The following is a 19,623-nucleotide window of genomic DNA, read 5'->3' as shown; positions in this document are numbered from 1 at the left end:
TCATGTGAACAAAGCAGCTGTGAAAGTGGTTTAAAAATAAAACAGTTTTACTGTTTCCCCCAAATGTACATAACATAAAAATAATGGCAGAGCTCGTAAATGACTGGTGGGGAAACTGGGTTTTCTTCATGCTGCCCTGAAATGATCGCAGTCGTTCCTCCTTTTCCCTCTTTCAAACCGGCTGCCGTCTCCGCCTGATATTTGTCAGTTGTGTCTGTTTGTCCTTTAGGTGTTAGGGGGCCCTGACCTGAAAAACTGGCTCCACCACGTTGAGCCGTGACATTTGTGAAGTGGTTGTTTTGTCGAGTTGTGAGTAACCGTCATTAGGTGGCAGACAGTAGAAGACTGTGCTTGTACCGAAACAAATCTATGTCAGGTGGAGGGAATAACGGCTCGTCAGTGTGTGGATGTGTCCTTGCAATGTAGAAATCATGTGACGGTTGACGGCGGCAACCAAAAAGAATGTAAAATACAAACTACACTCAAGATCTGGATTTAAATCCTGTTAAGAGATGTTGTGAAATCACGACGATTTATACCATTTAAAGTGTAAGTGTTGCTTTCTCCGCACATAACCGTCGCCCGTGCGCTGTTTACATCCTGCATTAGACATCCCTTTCCTCCCCACACCTCCCCCCCTCCTCTTACCTCTTCCACGGCCCAGCCCTCCCTCCGGCCGTCCATCCATCCCAGCTGTCCCTCCTCTCCTGCTCCTCTCCCGGCCAATCGGTTCAGCCCGTGCAGTCACATGACTGACAGGGGGAGCAGGAAGATGGAGCACAATGTGAGCCGCCCAGACGGAGACGCTATCAACGCAGCCATTGCAACCCAACACACACACACACACACACACACACACTGACACACACACATGCAAACAAGCTGGCACACGGACAGAAAAATGCACACACGCGTTCAGGAAGCAGGTGTGCCGGAGTCGAAGAGCTGCACCTTTTAGAAATTGAAAAGCTTTCCACGCAGACACGGGACAGGAGACGAGGCCGGTCTGCATCTGTTTTTTCTGGGAACATCACCGCCGGTGTTTTGATTCCTGGGGAAGAGTTTGTGCGTATCCTGCATGTCTGTGAGGTGAGGAAAAAGCTGCTTCAGTTAAAGGGCGTGTTTGGATTAATAAGTAACCCTGCACCTTGGTTTTGTGTGTTTGCTCTGTGTGTGGACTGAGTCTCCTGGAATGTGATTATTCAGGTCCGTCAAACCCTCGGGCTTTATTTAAAAATGAGAAAATGAACTCTCTTCCATTGTCGTTTGAGCAAATAGGCTGTTTTCCTGCTTTCTGTGACCGCGCTCCCGTCACTGAACACGAAGGCACATGACACACACGACATAGTCGCTGTCCACTGTCTGAATGTGTGTATTTATGGAAGATTTATGAACCGTCTGACGTTGGGTGCAGAGGATATAAATTAGCTCGGCGTGGTTTAGACAACATCAAAGTGCTCAGACTGTAAAATGGCTGTGTGATGTTCCTCTTTAGCTGTCGACCCCCCCCACCACCACCGCCCCTTTAATTTCTCTTTCCCTCTCTCTGCTCACTTCTCCTTTTCACATTTTTCTTCCCATTTACAAGCTGATGCATGACTTTCCTCACAGTGTTCTCTCTCTTCTCCCATTTGTGCAAAATGATCTGAGGTCCGGCTTTAATTTGTCCTAGAAATGGGAAATTCCGCAATGTCAGAATTATAAGTCGGATCAGGACGTGGTGTTAATTAGTTGCTGCTCGACTTTGTACGCGCATGTGCGTTGCGGTGTTTGGGCGGTTAATTAGAGTGGGTTATCAATGCGGAAGATGTATTCCTTTTATGGCTAAAAAGTGATTGGGGGGAAATGAGGTTAAAGTCAAATAATCCTGGTGTCAAACTCCTTCTCGTCGGTGACGTCCCTGCAGCCCAGTTGAGGACATTGAACGTCTTCTCCTGAGCACTGTGAAGTTGAGCTTTGCCTCTGGCCCGGCCTGAGCTCAGGCATACATCTGCATTCATCTTGTTGTTTGTGTCGGCAGCAAAGTCATCGATCAGCGGCCGTTTCATCGGCATCTGTCGAGGTATCGCAGGGTTTGTTTGATGGATGCGGATGAGGCGGCCTGGGTCATGATCTCTCCCAATCACAGGGGCGGATTTTTGTTTCATCGAGCTTTGTTTTAAACTCTTTCTGTTTTCATCTCTTGCTTAATCCTCTGAGGTTCTGGTCGTACCCTGGTCTTAACTGTAGCACATATGCATGACTACAATATGAACCAGTTTCTGTTAAACGGACCTAGAACATGTGCTGCCTGCTCGGCCTTTCACCAGGTCTCCTGTGTGTTATTTTTAGAATGTGTGCAGCCCTTGATGTTGGCAAACTACCAACCTTTGATATCACTGAATGGACTTTACTCCTAATATTACACCTCCCACTTTGATGTGGTAGTTACTATGTTCTATTAAACTGAATGTAATTCAAACCTGGAGCCAGAAACAAGTTAACATTATGACCTTTCACGGCTGTTAAGTTGTCATTTATTTTGTAACATGTGACATTGTGTAACATTAATTTAATGTTTCGTCATGATAAATAACTCTTGCTTCCTCAATCAATTAAATAATCCTTGATGGTAAAAGGTTAATAACCCTGCACGTAGACCTTCTGGGAGGGCATCTGTCGCTTTTGAGCAATTGAGAATCAAGTATAATTTGCCATCTTCACATTTTTTGGGGGGTATTTACTGATTAGAAACTTCATACAGACTCATGATTGTCAGATATCCAACTACATTCTGCACTGGAGAGAATAATCAAAGTTACGCCAGGTAGTGAAAGGGAAGTGTCAGTTCTTTATCGGACACTATTCAGCCAGATGGTAACTTCCACAAAGCAAAGGTCTGAACGGGAGTTTCACTTTCTCAGGAACACTGGGAAAAATGTCTTTTGAATATCCATAGATGCTCATTTAACAATAGGTATAAACTAATACAGTTCAAAATAATGCATAGATTACAATATTCACATTTTAAAGTTAATAAGATGTTTCTTACTGTATCAGCTCTGTGCAACAATTGTAAGGTAGACCCACACTGACACACCAGTTCTGGACATGCCCCGATCTCTGCTCATTTTGTTCCTTTATATTCGGTTATATTCAGTGCTTTAATAGCACAAAACTGCCCGTACATCTGGGTGCTTTTTTGCCAAAAAGACTTATAAAACAAAATGCAGACAAGAATGAATGACTGATGGTTAAAGACCATCATGAGGACATGTTGACTCTATTGAGGCCTCTTCCATCCAGCACAAGCTTATATTTCCTTTAATTAATGTGCAAAGATCCATCTTATTGCTAATTATATTGCTTTTATTAGTTATAAAACCTGAAAATGAATAATTGCCTTGTCTGCAACAAGTATTTTATATAATTTGCAATAAAAACATACTTTAAAGGTTAAAGGGACACCTGATTTAATGCTGTGATTGTTCTTCATCCGTCACATGTAGCATGCTTTCGTTAGATGTTTGATTTCCAGGGTTTGTCTGATATACGGTATCTCTAACCTTCACATTCTCCCCTCTGCTTTCATTAGGTTGAACGACACGGTGCTGCTGGGCAATCACCACATGGAGCACGACGGCTTTTCAGATAAATCGGAGCGCGAGGCCCACGACGACTGGGACACGACGGCCAATGAGAACGGCGGGAGGCTGACGGAGGAGAGCGACATGGACCAATCAGACGAGCTGTCCCCGGGGCCACAGGCCACAGCCTACGTAGAGCAGAGCACAGAGGAGATGGCCGAGGTGAGTTTGCAGTTTTCTTCTTTTTTATTTTTTTGTTTAGAGGTTTGTTGTTTTTGTCCCACTTCAGTTTTCAGACTAGTGTCTCCTCGTTTGACATTCACCATCACATCACATCATCTGACCCAGTTTTTGATTTAAAACCTGATTTTAAAATGTGAAGTCAGCCCTCTCTCCCTGTTCTTTGTTTGGTTTTATGTTTTTAAGGCTGGGGAAGCGTCCCAGGTAGAAACGGTTTCAGACGAGAACAAAGGTCTGATCTGGGGTTTGCTGAAGCAGCTTCGGCCGGGGATGGACCTCTCTAAGGTGGTGCTGCCGACCTTCATCCTGGAGCCGCGCTCCTTCCTGGACAAGCTGTCTGACTACTACTACCACGCTGACCTGCTCTCACAGTCAGTAACTCACACTTAAATGAATGAATGAATGAATGAATGACATCAGTGTTAACATACATACGTTGTCCAAAAGGGAGCAGGAAGCAGCACATGCTTCTACTGCTACACCTTCTCCTTTCTCAGTAATTAACAATCAGTTGATTTCAATTCACAATTTACACTTCATCACCTTACATGTTTACACATGTACATTTTTACAAAGACAAAAGAAAGTAAATATAAAGTGAATAAATGATCTGTGAAAATGCCTGGTGATGGTCAAAGCTCTGTTTAAAAAAGACAACAACAATTTTTGAATATTTCCAGGAAGCAGGTTGTTTATTCCTTTATACATAATTAATTAATATCAATATCAATGAATATTAATGTCAACACTTTGTATCTTTGATATGTTAGAGCTCATACATGTACTTATCTCATATATATATGAGTGTGTATCATTTGTCTTCCGTCACTGCAGAGCTGCTCTGGAGGAGAGTGCGTATGGTCGCATCAAGCAGGTTTTGAGATGGTACTTGTCTGGCTTCTACAAGAAGCCCAAGGTAAGATGAGTTCCCTCCTAAGATTTAATGAAAGCTTCGTATTATTCCACTGGCCACTGTAGCACATGACCACTCCAACTAAATGATGCATTTTCCAGCTATTAGCGGTGGTGGTGCTCGATATATAATTGAGGGACTTTTGAAGTCTGTGGGATATTTGTTGCATAAATTATGATCATGTCATTACAAAATCCATAATTATTTATTATGGGAACAACCACTTATTAATAAAAAATGACTAAAATGTCCGAATTTAATAACAAAACTTGCTAAACAATGATAAAATGAGTTTGGATTGTGTTCTTTCTGTTAAGTTGAGATAATCATGACAGATATTTCTTTTTTGGCGATATATCAAATTTCATATGGAAAATAACAAATTATGTTTGTGTCGGAGAAGTAGCTTTCAGCTAAGTTGCCTATTACATAAGTAACACATTACATCACACCTCTCAAGGAAGTGCATTAAATCCAAATCACATGACCTGCTCCAAGGTTTGTTCTTCCTCCTCTTCAATTAGTTATTTAATATAAAATAGTGTGTGAGTCAAGTGTGGATTTATAGCATGTCATTTAGAAGAATCTTTCTGTAACCTGCCATGTGGTGATTGGATATAGGCGGCCATGTTGATTTTAGGCCCACCATTATATATTGACCGTGGTTCACTTCTGAAGCTTGTAGCTGGATAGAAGCTCAGTCACAGAGTTGCTCTAACCTGCCTCTGTTTGACAGACGCCTCTTGTTTCTGCAGGACAAATATCAAGAGACTCTTCCCACTTGTTTCCACTAGTTAGTAAATCATTTCCTCTGTGCCGGCGGCGCGGCTGAAGAACATGAGGCAGCAGATTAATCTGGACTTACTCAGCACTTTTTGAGCCGGCATCGACACCGATTCACTGTAGATAGATTGATGGGGGCACAAACTGTAACTTTACAGCAGTACTGCAGTGGTTATATGTCATCTGAAGTTGAGTTACAGTTTTTTTTTCTTCCGTGTGTGTTCACATTTATGTTTTCTAGGGTCTGAAAAAGCCTTACAACCCGATCCTGGGGGAGACATTTCGCTGCTGCTGGCTTCATCCTCAGAGCGACAGCTGCACTTTCTACATAGCTGAGCAGGTTAGAGATTCATTGCTGCAAAGGCCCCCGACATAGTTCATCCTTTCCTTGTGTGAAATATCTTGCACAGTTCTGGTGTGCACACCTGTGAAATGCATCTACTGTAAAATTAATTAGTGCCAGAAGGTTTTTGGCACCGTTCTTTTCTCACTCCGATGCTCAGATGTCTCTCTCGTCCCTTTCCTCTGCCAGGTGTCACACCATCCGCCCATCTCCGCCTTTTACGTCTGCAACAGGAAGGATGGTTACTCTATCAGCGGAAGCATCCTGGCCAAGTCCAAGTTCTATGGTACGCAACATGCTACATTTTGTAATCTGTTACAGCTGAAAGATGAGCATAAAAAAAAATGCATAATCGCCTTAATCCGACTTTAACTGGACAATGTAAGTGCATGTAAGCACATGGAAATACTGGAAATCGATTTTCTCCATCGTGTATACTCCTTAATCGGACTTTAACTGGACAATGCATGTGTGCACATGCTCCACAACCGCTGCACTGGCGTATGACCCTAGAACAAAAACATCCAAGAAAGCTGGTTGCAGAGAAGAAGAAGAAGAAGCTAAACAGAGCAGGTAGAAGACCCACCTGAGGGATAGCGCCATCTTATCTGAACCAAAAGTAGCTTGCACATTACGTACGATATTAAAAAACTGGACTATTATTCTATTATTCATCTGGTTGTTGGTCTGCCACATGAACATTTGTATACATGTGTATATGATGTAAGAGGTCAACTGGAAAGGACACATATCGCCACCTAGTGTCAAGGAGGAGGACATGCTCCCATCAGTTATTCGATTTTCTCCGTTGCATGTAAACTTGGACAAGGACCACATTCAGAAAGTCGAATTTAGAGCATAGCTCCATTAAGCTGTGAATGGTTTTATCCCTATTTTGATCCCTGTGGATGATAAAAGTTGTTTTGTTTTTTTTCAAGATGGGTTCACCAGAAAAATCAGCTTCTCCTCTGTTGCTCTGCTCTCGTAGGTAACTCTCTGTCTGCCATCCTGGATGGTAAAGCCAGGCTGCTGTTCCTGAGCAGGGATGAGGAGTATGTCATCACTATGCCCTACGCTCATTGCAAAGGTAACAGTGAACACAGACGACCATCCGTCCATGTTCTATGCTAAGTTTGCTTTGGCAGTAGGTTCCCATATTCTCATTGCTTCTTCTCTCTGAGCAAAACTAAGGTGTGAACGACTTTTAGAAGTTTTTTTTCTATTATTATTAGTAACAATCCAATTTTATTATTAAAAACAGTTGATCTTCACACTCTCTTTATATGTGGTTGGCATTTGTGAACTAAGGATGAACTATTTTACTGTGATGATGAGTAAATATTGTAGAATAATCCCACACTAGTAGTAAAACAGGTTTGCAGGTGTTAGCACTGACTACTGATGTGGAAATCTGGGGACATTTACAGCTCAGAGATGAATAATTATGAATATTTATTCATATTTACACTGCTATGTCTGTAATCAAATACACCTGTATGACGGTATATTAAAAATTCATATCATAACAGAAAAAAATACCACTATTCAGTAAATACCACTGATCCACCCAGTCCTAATCTTTAGTTTTTAAAAGGACTCAGCAGCATCTAGTTGTCAGATAAGTCACCGAGTGGCTGAGTTTATGTGGATCTTTGAGGTGCACAACATCTTAAATTATTTACAATTCAGTTCAAATAACTGACAAATAAATAGTTGCAGTACAAACTTTTAGTATAAAACCAGTCTTTTTGGTTTCTTCGTTCCTCCTGAATTTATTTATCCTTACTCAACTGACTTTAACAGTTTGTGGCTAACCTCCAAATTGTCACACTTAACGTTGCCAAACGCTGCAACAGCACAGTGAGGACAGGAGGTTAACGTATTAGCTCATGCAGCGTAGAGTGAAATGCATCTGTTCTTACTAATCACGTGTGGCCTGTAGCTTCTTCTTTAACCAGCTGTCTGAGCCAACATGTCAGGAAATCGAGTGGCGCCTCGCTCCACTTTCAACTCTGACATGGCACGCAGCCAAAACTAGAGACGGATGATGATTGTGATCTGAGCCGGGGTCGAGTTTCGGTTTATTCTGCGAGCCTACTTTGGGATGTTGTAAATTACCGTCCGGGTCCGGGTCAGGGAATGCGTTCGCTGCCGTTTGCCAGATAATAAATTGTCATAATGACCCTACTGTAAGACGGGGGAATGATGTGATTTACGCATGGACTTCTATGAGGAATTTTTATATTATAATAAACAATGTGCTGTTGATCTGATGCTGTGATTCTTCTGTTAGGTATCCTGTACGGCACCATGACGCTAGAGCTCGGAGGGAAAGTCACCATTGAGTGTGAGAAAACAAAATGTTTCACAGAGCTGGAGTTCAAACTGAAGGTACAGTTTCCAAATCACTCGACGCACATCAATAACTGGATCTCGGGTCTTAGTGTTTTATACTTTATGTTCCCTGCAGCCTTTCCTTGGAGGCTCCTGCTCTGTCAATCAGATCAGTGGGAAGATCTTTGTAGGAGAGGAGCTGCTGGCCACTGTTGATGGACACTGGGTGAGACCTTTTATCCCTCTCTAACTTATCCTTTAGCTAATTACTTACATATTATTTATATATAAAAAAGTATATGTGTGTATTTATGTGTACTTAGTCTAGGTATGTTTGAATATGTATACATGTATCTGTATATTAATGTATGTATTTAATGATACGATACGTATCACGATACATCATTGCGATATTATGATATTGCCATATTCTACATAGTTCACAGACAAATTGTAAATGCAGCTTAAGATACAAGTTGTATATATGTATATCAGATGACAGTGATAATTCATTGAAGAAATTTAGTGAAATAACAAGATTAATCCAAATGATCCATTTCTAGTTTGTTGCACCTTGTGCAGAAAAAGTGGTCGGCTCAAAACATGACATTTTCTTTTATAATCGATATTGTATCCGAAGAAAATAGTAAAGTAAATAAATAAGTAGTAAAGTAAAGTAAATAAGTTCATGTTTGGACTAAAATCTCTAAATCGAATCAAATCAAATCCTTCCTTACGCCTTACGCTGGCACTTATTCACACGCAATTATTTACTTAGGGACGCTCTGCAGTAATTATTAGTCTGCATTTGTAATCATAGGCTTAGGAGCAGCAGGGAAACAGAGCGAGTAGAGGAGCACGTTTAGACGACTCTCACAAAAGAATGGAGTTGGGAAATATTCAAATAATATTTAAAGGCTGACCTTAACCTCATGAGACCCAAATATTTGTTTGGAATGCATCTTACCTTCTTTAAAGGTTCAGATCTTTAGGTGTTTGGGATAAGTAGCACCTAAGAAGAATAAAAAATAAACTTTAACTGGAAGTAGTTTTTGAAAAAATATAAATTTAATATATAAAACTATTTATTTTAATGCATAAGAAAAATTGGAAACAATAAAATCCCAACGTCCTCAAACGAGTACTTGTGAATTTGTTAAATTTTCATGTCATATCAAACTAGAAAGGTGAATAAGCATAAATAAACAAGTGTATTGACCCTTCACTACCAGGAAATGGCAGACAAAAGTAAATAAAACAAACCTAAAACATAATGTCCCCATATGAGGACACAGGGTCTCAGGAGGAAAACATTATTGCTGGAATGACGTTGATGGGTGTTTGTGGTAAACTGAATTGGTTGGACTTTATGTTTTTCTTCTTATTATTATTATTATTTCTCTTGTTAAAATCAGGACGGTGAGGTGTTTCTGTACGAGAAGCGATCGGGCCAGCAGAAGTCGTTGTGGAACCCGAGTCCGGAGATTCGCAGCAGTCGCCTCAAGAGACAAGTGGTGCAGTTGGAGCAGCAGGGAGAGTTTGAGTCTGAGAGGTAAACCATAAAATACCGGCTGTCGGTCACTTTTAAATCCTAAGTTAAAGTCTTAAACGTGAGTCAAACAACATTTTGACTTAGTAGCATTAATGGTGGCTTCCACGATTCCACCCGAACTGTTAAACTTAAATGCAAATATGCAGGGCTTTGATTGTGATTCAAAAAAAGATCAACATTTCGAAAAAAAACAACAACTTTTGAGCAGTCAGTTGAGTTCAGAGTCACCTACCTACTTTCCCTTTCCAAACTAAGATCACTAGCCAATCAGGAGTAGGGTGGGGATCCAGCTGGAGCTGATGCTGCATTCAAGACAGCTTAAGAAAAAAAAGTGCTGCTTGGAAACTAAAAGTAAATAGCTGCTGCACATATTTTAATGTTCAGCAAACGGTGACAATTTACCAAACTTATTTTTTCACCTCTATGATATCAGAAGTCTGGAATTTAGAGAGTAAATTTATGAAACTAGGAGAATGTGTCCTAACTGGCAACAAAGGATTTAAAAGTAGTAAATAATAATAATAATAATAACTAATATTAAATGTTAAATATGATCTACAGCAGGCGTCTTCAACGTTCTTTACGGCCAAGGACCCTAAACTGATGGAGAGATTAAGTAGGGACCCCCCACCTGCTATATGTGTTTTACATTAAACTAATGCTATTTATAAATATACATTATCATTATCATCCCTATCCCTTATCCCTTGACTAAAATATGTTGGATTCATGTTAATGTGTATTTAAAGAAATTTAAATTTGTGCAGATAAATTAAAAAGTGTCTAATCAACCAAAGATTGCAGTACCTCCATGGATCCCCTAGGGGTCACAGACCCCCTGTTGAAGATCTATGGTCTACCCTGAAAATGTTATTAGCTACACGTTGCTTGATTGAGATAAAACAGATCTCCAATAACATGATTCTGCTTCTCTTAATATCATTTAACAAAAAAAAACGCCGACTTCAGCGATGTTTAAATATCCAGTAACCTTTTTTGACGTGCCCTCGACAGACTGTGGCAGCACGTGACCGCCGCCATCATGGACCGGGACCAACACCGAGCCACCCAGGAGAAGTTCGTGCTGGAGGAAGCTCAGCGGAAGGAGGCAAAGGAGAGAGGAGACAAACCCTGGGTCCCACGACTCTTCCACCAGGACCCCGTCACGTCCGAGTGGACGTACAGGCACATGGAGTAAGAACACGGCCCCACAGAGAACCAATACAAACATATTAGATGTATTTTAATGTGCATTTTGAAGCGTTGCGTTTGTTTTTAATGAGCTTAATGGGAAACTTCACTTCATGGGACTGATCAGCTGCTGCAGTTTCTAGAGAAGAAGAAGAGCATAAAACATGCAGCCCGTGCAGCATAAAACATGGCTGGTACTATAATATATAACAATGCACAAGTGGAAGCAAAATCCTGAAGGCCTCCTTTAATTTTTCTCTCACAGATGGTTAAGGCAAATGGTTTTGTTTCTTCTTCTTCTTCTGTTTTCATCCCACGTCTGTTTATTACATCCATCTGTGTCTTAGCCTATACTGCCACCTTCTGGCGACACCTCAGAAGTTCGTTCAGTCCAAACCAGTTGATGCATATCCAACATATTTTTTTCACGTGCGTCATTAGTTCAGTATAGTTCAATTCAGTTTAATTCAATACATCTTTATTTGTTTTTATTTGCTTTTATTTATTTTTGCATCTTTATTCAGTTTGACCACAACGAACACTCAACAATAATAACACAAACCACACAAATACTGTCAGAAATAACATGTAGGTGTCGTCCTATGTCTCCCAGGAATGCACAACTGCTACGTGCTTTAATAGAAAATGAACAATAATGTAAAAAAGTACTTATATAAGAAATTCATTCCCACGTGGAGGGATTTAGATTTAAAAGTCTAAAAGCAGAGGGAATAACTTTTTGTTTTTCTAGATGGAGCTTTGAAACGTTTGTGGCTAGGACGTAAAGACTGACCTGTGATAAAGAGTGTCCTAATAATAATAATAATAATAATGATAACGTGTGCATCCTTTTGTGCAGCACACGACCGTGGGACCCTGAGGTCTGTCTGGTTCAGTTTGAGAAGGACGGTGTGGTTCAGACACACGAGAAAAGCCTGAGACGACACAACGGACTCTCCTACAGCCACAGCTGGGCCAGCCAACAGAAGGTTACTTCACGTTGTTATACTAACATTTTATTATCATTGTCTCGTCTGACATTAAGTCGCTTTAAGCTGCCTCTCGTGCCGTCTCTCAGGCCGAACTGAACGGGAAGCGCAGGAAGGCCAGCAGCCAGCCGTCCAGCTGCAGCCAGAACACCGAGAGCAGCAGCACCACGCCAGAGCCCACGCACGAGTCCTCGGACAACGAAGGTAGAGGAGCACACACACACACACACACACTTTTAAAACACACAAACATCTGCAGCTGCTTCGTGTCTCATTATGTGTTGGCTGTTATGTCCTCAGGCTTTTCAAACCAGTGTGCCCGGTGCAGTAAAGAGGTGAAGGACATCGCCCTCATAGAGGCCTCCATCACGTCTATACAGAAGACACAGCAGGACATCCAGAGGTGAACACGTCATCTTTACTGAAAAGCTCTTCTGTCTAATTATAAATCAGCTTTATTGGCCAAGTACACGACAGGCAAAAAGTTTGGAAGCAACATCAGATTTGTGCATAAAAGATCATAGTTTCATTGCAACAAAGTAAACGTGAGTATTTAATAAAGAGTAGCATGGTGTATATGAGGGATATCTGTACGCAGACTCTAAAGAGTTAAAGTGAATAATGCAAACTGTGATTCATGCATGGAGACTAATGCGCACTGTAAAAAGGATCATTTTAAAATAATAGAAAAACCTCAAAAAAATAAATAAGAATAAATAAATAAAAATATAACATTGAGAAAATATAAAGTAGGATATAAGAATATTAAAAACAGAATGAAATAAAATACAGAATAAAATATAGTAAAAATTAAGTTAGCAATAAAATAAAAACTCTCAGATTAACCAAAAGTCAGAACTACGACACACAAATCAGAGACATGTGTAAGTCTGATGGACTGTGAATAGTTTATTTTGTCTGTTGTGCATTCAGGTTATTTTTGGTTATGTTGTTATTTTTATGGTGGTTAGGTCACATCCGTGTGGGCGGGGCTAATCAGTTAATCACTGACATGGCATCTGGTTTTTACACCAATGAAAGTGGGTGGTTTGCTTTTTTTTATTGTATTGATTTTTTTGCACATTAGTCTTTGGTTACTTTAATGAATTTGTTGAAAGTGTTGTGGGGAGTGTTTCTGGCGTATATCTACAGACACCTGTTGTCTCAACACATGTTTAGTTTGCATTGACTCCTGCTGAGGTGTTGTGACCCTGACTCTGTCTCTCTGTAGGAACCTGGTGGCTCTGAGTCATCAGCTGGCTCGTCAGAGGGCGACGGACGACGGCGTCTCGTTAACCGGCCGCCACTGTCTCGTGCTCTGCGTCCTGCTCCTCTCCCAGCTCCTCCTCAACTACGTCTTCACTTGAAACAGCTCCTCAGGGGGAGGGCGAGCCCCTCCTCCTCCACCCTCCCCCCCCTCTCCACCCTATCCCCCACCCCACCGGCGCCGATCTGTCATTAAATCCCTCCGAAAAGCACAGACTCGAATCAGCGGAAGGGGAGAGAGACTTCAGATCAGATCAGTGTCCGGAGGGCGACTTTATCCCTTTTTCTTTTTTTTTTTATTTCCTCCTCCAAAAAAAAAAAAAAAAGAGGGGCACGGACATTATAGCAATAAACACAGCCACCGCCTGTCAGTCATCTGCAGAGAGGAACAGCACCCCCTAGTGTAGCCAGACTGAAACAGCACCGGCACCCACGCACTTTGGACAGGAGACGATTAAAAAAAAACAAGAAAATAATTTAAAAAAATAAACAACAAAATGTACGATAGAGGTGAAGAATGATTTTGCAAAAAGAAATGACAGAGAGGATGTTTCACCATTCCTTAGTGTCTTTTTATATTGCCCTGCAATACTGTTTATCTGTGTGTGTGTGTGTGTGTGTGTGCCTGTGTGTGTGCGTGTGAATGCGTGTGTTTGTGTTTGTAACTACAGTTGGCCCTATGGGCGCAGGCAGATCACCGCTTGGACTTCTCCCACTACCCTTCCAGTCCAGATTCTGGGCCTTAACGCTGAAGCCAAAAAAGAAGAAGAAGAAGAAGAAAATCACAACATATACAAATGAAGAAATCTTCTAACAGTGCAATTGTGTGTTTTGTATATTGATGTTCGCCCAAATACACTCTGCCCCGTCTTTTATCGATGAGGAGGATTTTACCAAAACAGTATTTATAATCCGAGAGGACAAAGAGTACTTGTTTACAGGGAGCCCTGCGTGTTTGTTGTGACACATCGGGAGGGAGGACGTCGTGCGGCGGGAGGGCGGGGGTGAGGCAGAGGCAGGGCAGACAGCCAAACAGAGTGTCTTTGTATTTGTGTGCCTGTAGTGCCGTAGAATAGCACTGCTTCAGTCTCGACCACGACACTAGTGTGTACAATCAAGTTTGGAAGATGTGGAGGAAGGGACGAGTTGGGCCTAACGGAAGGGGTTCGTGTGTTCATCTGGGTCTACACAATGTTCAAAGTGACAGTTTTAGATGTAAACACTTTTTTTTTTTTTTTTTCTCCTTTTAATCAATTTGTATATATTTGTCAGTCTGTTTCAAAAAGAGATTTCAGAATGTATTTATTGTGTGATTAACCGTGACTTTTCCTGATCTGAATCGGCTCGGAGGACAGAGTCCAGGGGCGACAATCGCTCTCCCAGCGGAGGTTGTGTGGGTTTGTCTGTTTCTGTGTGCGTGCGTGCACATGTGCGAGTTAAGCCATTATCGGTCGCGCTATAAACGAAGCCAGGTCTGTGATCTTGGTTCAAACTTGACTTTTAAGCCCTTGAATTTCAGCCGGAGAGCACAAGAAGGACAGGTCGACTCTGTGAATGCTTTTTATTTTACACCTTCATTTGTTTATTCTGTTTCACTATCATCCTGTTTTCTACTCTGCTGCCATGTTGTGGGGATTCTACATGCCACACCATTTTTTTTTTTTTGTCATATGGAACAAAAACTACAGAGAACACGAGGACGGTGTTTTCATTCATACCTGTTGCATACTGTAGCACTACAGTAAAACGTTTTAACCTTGACTCCGCCTTCGCCTGTTTAATCTCCCACAGCAGGAAATGGTTCAGAGAAATGCTCTACAGTGGTGGACACCCTTAAAATCTTACATAATCTCCAGTATTATGAAATATTTGTGGAAAAGTCTTTTTTTTGTTTCAAAAGATGTGGCTGCATTAGACAGACACAAACAAATACAACTGCCACACAAACAAACACCAGCCTTTCACATTGTTGAGGGCGAATCTTGTCCCGTTCTTCTTGAATTACTACTTTTATTTCTTTGGTTTGCTCTTTGAAACAGACCTTTTGATAATCCACCACAGATTTTCAATGGGGCTGACCTCTCTTAAGACCTGGATGTGTGGATGTAAGGGGCATTATCTTGTTGAAACATCCAGTTTGGACCTCGATGGAACAGAGCACGTGCAGAAGGGACCATGTGGGTTTGGAGAATGGCTCAGTATTTGGCAGAGTTCAACAGTGAGATGCACTCATGCATCCCCCAAACCATGATTTTACCTCCACCATCATCTGGAGATGGTGTTTGACCTGGTCTTCTGCATAGTCTCACACTAGAAGGAGGAAGATAAAACTTTAAACTGGACTCATCTGTCCACAGGATCTTGTGTTCTAGGGGCTAACTTCTGTCTCTCATTGATCAGCGGCTTCTTGACCCTGATCTCAAAGTTCAGCACGTACACAGGTTTGGTTTGACCACTGCTGGTTGAGCTCCTGTCATGTCATTTGTTTTTTGTTTTTTTCTTGCACATGCAGATCATACGGATGAGGCCATTTCTTGCTGAACAAACCCTTCAACACCCAGATCTTTGTTTGTCTTCCAAGCTTCTGGTTCATCCATGTTTCTGCAGAGTGCATCAGTGCATCTGCACTTCCTGGTGATCTGACAGCAGCTGGACCCTTCCTGGTTAAGAATCTGTATCTTCAGGTGTGTTTCCTGCATTAGGTTCCTAGGTTGCTTTCTATAGGCACAAGGCACGACAACAGAAAAAATGTGTTTTTGAATAAAAAGCACAGCCTTCATTCGTGGGTCACTGGGATCAAAATGACCCAGCACTTAAAATTTCTTCTGTAATTTTTATGGAACCAATCAATTTTAAGTTTTTAATGGCTGTGTTAGGATTTGTTTAGAAGTAAGAGTGATTCTTAATGCAATATTTCACAAGTGCCTGTGGTGTACAACCTGGGGTGTTCTCCCTCCACTAGAGGGCGATATTGATGTGCGTAAACTAACATCTAACTGGGATGGTCACATTTAGGAAGTGGTGCCTCTTTACATAACTAGAATCCAACAAAGCAAGAGGACTGTTTTAGGTCACAGTCCTCCCATAGATGCAAGGTAGAAGTTTTAAGTATAAAAGACCAAGAGCTTTATACAGAATACGCATCTTAGTACCTTTACTTCTTATTGAGGTAATAAAAAATATGTGTTTTGTCAGGTACCAAACAAAGAAGCCAAGAAAAAATCTGGTTTCTTACAAAGACCTTTGACAATAACCAGGACAAAAGTACTGATAACACAAAGAAGCGCTGATAAGTTCCCCAGATAGTGGAAATATTTCAAGCAAAGTCAGTTGGTTTCAATCAAACTTTATTTATAGAGCACAAAAGATGCAACACAAAATGCTTTGCATAAAAACAAAATGAGAAAAAAAAAACCACAATAGATCCAAGAGACCGGACACACACAGATTTAAAAACACTGAGGAATTAAGAACATGAGGAAGCGCTGTCCCACCCTCACCATGATTTAATAATTACCTAAAGGATAAAAGTAGATAAAATACAATTAAAGGCCATAATAAAAATAATAAAATAAGTTAAAGTTAGTTGAAAGATAAACTGATAATAAATAAAATTCAATAAATAAACAGACTAAAAAGTTAAATAAACTCCAGTTAAAAGCAAGACTATAAAGGGAGGTTTTCAGTGTTCCTTTAAAAAAGTCAACATTGTCTGATTTCCTGTGCTGGAAAATGTAACAAGAGACTGAAAGACCCTCTCCTGTGACCTCAAATACAAATATTGGGACAATGAAAGCCTGCTGAACCGAAGTTAACCTCCATTTATGTGCCCGCAAGATGAAAAGAGAGCGAAGACTGACCCCACTGTAATACTGGTGGAAATAAAACCTTAAAACCAAGAACATCTGGCTGCACCAGACGCGTTTGATAGCAGCAAAAAAAAAAAAAAAAAAAGAGAGAGAGAGAGAGAGAGACAGACAGAGTGCAGTTTGCTGAAGTCCATGGTGACAAGCCACACAACATTGCTTCTGGGAGGACGGAGTGTGGAACAAATCAAATTTAGTTTGACCTTTTTCTAAAAGTCACATCAGTTCCGTGTTCTCAGAAAAGAGTTTCAAAGAAATCAAATCAAATGTTCCTGTTAGAAGTAAAACAAAGAGTAGAGTAACAGTGACTCCTTCAGAGACATATCAGCATATATACAGTGTGTATATATATATATATATGTATATCTATATATACAGTATATATAGGCATCTGCATAAGTGAGGCAGTAACTGTGTTGAGCCCTGAGAGTAGAACCTGAGCAGGTGGAAATCTCCGGCCAGACGCCACATGGATCAACATCTCATCCCACACACACCGATTTAAGCCCCACAGAGTGTAAGTGGGTTGTATTTAGGAGGCCCGAGGCCGACTGATCGGCTATTTGATCACACTTCACAGTGTTCACAGACGAGTAAAAGTCATCGGAGTTGCCTTTAATGATAATCTTTGAGATTATGTCTCAACTTGTGTAATTACCTACAATTTTAAGTTTCCAGCAAAAGCACAAATTACAGACGTAAAAAAGCAGTATAATAGACAGACAGACAGTAGCGGGTTGTGCTCATCATCTGGATACAAGTATAAATCGTAGTAGATGAAAGATAAAGAGCAATCATTTATCAATTATTTAAATCAGAGGAGACTAGTTGCAGTTTATAACCTGTAACTTACAGTAACTCCCTCCTCTTCCTCGTGTGACTGACAGGACTTGACTTTAGTTTCCTTCCGCTTTACATAGAAAGGCTTTGAAGTTTAATGCGGTTGCTCGTTGGCATCTCAAAGTGTCAGTCTGGCCAAACATGAATGAATGTGCAACAAGTGGAATGGGCTTGTGGTTTACTGGCTGTCTGTACAGACACATTTCATTATAAACCTGTATATATATGAGTTATTAATCTGCCTCAAAGTCACTTTGAGAGCAAATTAAACCAAGCAGGCTTCCTGAAAGACGCTATACGCAATGCAAGCAGCTTGTTTTTGTTTTCTACCTCCAACCAGGAGCTTGCTGCGACGTAAACACGGTGAAGAATGTTGAATTCAGCAGCAGCAGCAGAGAGAGAGAGGGCGGCCTGGTCAAAAGAGTAAAGATCAAGAGTTGATCTCCGTCCTCTAACATGTTTCTATTCTCCACTGTTACTGGACGTCACAGTGGGTGTTACACTGAGTGGACCATTGTGCCGCGGACTGTATGTGTGGGGTGGGAAGACGTAGTGACAGTCCAAATTAGGCCTTCGGAGAATGCGTTTGTGTTAGCATCTTGGCCATCTTGTGACAATTCAGCAACAGTATTAGGTTTCGCTGCACATTCTCTACTGGCGACAAAGTCCTATCTAGCTTAAAAACTAAAAAAACGCAACATTGAATTTAGTTCAGGTGGTGCAAAGCAGAGAGTTGCACATAATGCAGGAGGTCCTCAACCAACCAAACAACAAAAGATGCACTTTGATGCAAAACCAATAAGTTGGGGAGAGTTGAAGAACTTGGTCGGGCAGTATGTTGAAGAGGACACGCTGCCTTTTTCAGGAAATAGTAAAAATGCACCTCCAATAAAGTCAGTATTTGCAAAACTGAGGGGGTTAGGGTTAAGGTCAGGGAACCATCCCTGTTGCTAAGGAGAAGAAGGTCTGGTTCCGTCTGTTAATACTCGACTATTTGATGCGTTTGTTTTCTCTGCTTCACCCTTCAGCATCCCTGAGTCAAATTTATCTTTTTTATTATGATCCTCCCCACCCTGGCCTCCTCTGTATTTTCTCCACCGGTAATGTGAGTGAGAGGCCAGCTGCACCGAGGTGTGTCCTGCTTGTTTTGGCTGCAGGGCGGCTGGAGTCAGTGTGGATGTTTGCTCTGTGGGTTCAGTGGCGCTCTGCCCCGGCTCAGGCCTGTCCCGAGACGGCTGAACCACGCCGTAAAGGCGGGAGGGAGGGAGGGAGGGAGGCAGAGAGGGAGAACTTGTCTGGGCTTGCCCTTTTAGAGAACAGAGGATGCAGAGGGAGGGAGTGTTGCAGTCTGGGTCAGTCTGAGTCAGCCTGAGGCGGTGCATGTAATATGTCTTTATCTGTTGCTGCATGACATTTTATGATGTCAGGTTAACACCTACAAGTAAAACAATAAACCATGATTGAAATCTCATCTTTGTACAGTAGCCATGTAATGGAAATTCTTCATCTCAGCAACTTTTCGTTAAACTGTGAGAATTGTGAAGTAACTAAGATGAGAGACTTTTTAAACATAATCCTTCATTTTTGCTTCTTTCAGGGGCTATGTCCCGTCAAAGTAATTTGTATGGTACTGAATTAGATCAAATGTGCCGTCAGTAATAAATCACTGAGGTCTGTAGTGTGTGTTGGAGTGAGGGCGTACTGCAGTAGAAGCCAAAGTTCAGCCCGTGGATCATCCCA

General features: G+C 41.3%; 1 protein-coding gene across 11 annotated transcripts in view; it reads left to right on the top strand.

Annotated features, from left to right (window-relative positions):
- The window catches only part of osbpl5 (oxysterol binding protein-like 5), a 52,606-nt gene extending 37,668 nt beyond the window's left edge, over positions 1–14,938 (top strand). For all 11 annotated transcript variants that reach the window (XM_047596613.1, XM_047596614.1, XM_047596623.1 and 8 more), the window contains 14 exons: positions 3,575–3,788; positions 3,993–4,177; positions 4,641–4,722; positions 5,744–5,842; positions 6,035–6,131; positions 6,834–6,932; positions 8,139–8,236; positions 8,316–8,405; positions 9,595–9,731; positions 10,746–10,925; positions 11,782–11,911; positions 12,001–12,115; positions 12,212–12,314; positions 13,143–14,938. In XM_047596613.1, the coding sequence (XP_047452569.1) occupies positions 3,575–3,788; positions 3,993–4,177; positions 4,641–4,722; positions 5,744–5,842; positions 6,035–6,131; positions 6,834–6,932; positions 8,139–8,236; positions 8,316–8,405; positions 9,595–9,731; positions 10,746–10,925; positions 11,782–11,911; positions 12,001–12,115; positions 12,212–12,314; positions 13,143–13,278 (1,765 nt within the window). In that variant the 3' untranslated portion in view covers positions 13,279–14,938. The remainder of the gene's footprint in view (positions 1–3,574; positions 3,789–3,992; positions 4,178–4,640; positions 4,723–5,743; positions 5,843–6,034; positions 6,132–6,833; positions 6,933–8,138; positions 8,237–8,315; positions 8,406–9,594; positions 9,732–10,745; positions 10,926–11,781; positions 11,912–12,000; positions 12,116–12,211; positions 12,315–13,142) is intronic.
- Positions 14,939–19,623: the final 4,685 nt, after the last annotated feature.

This window comes from Mugil cephalus, chromosome 10 (genome assembly GCF_022458985.1).
Source record: "Mugil cephalus isolate CIBA_MC_2020 chromosome 10, CIBA_Mcephalus_1.1, whole genome shotgun sequence".
NCBI classification, from domain to species: domain Eukaryota; kingdom Metazoa; phylum Chordata; class Actinopteri; order Mugiliformes; family Mugilidae; genus Mugil; species Mugil cephalus.
This window is presented reverse-complemented; position numbering and strand designations above follow the sequence as displayed.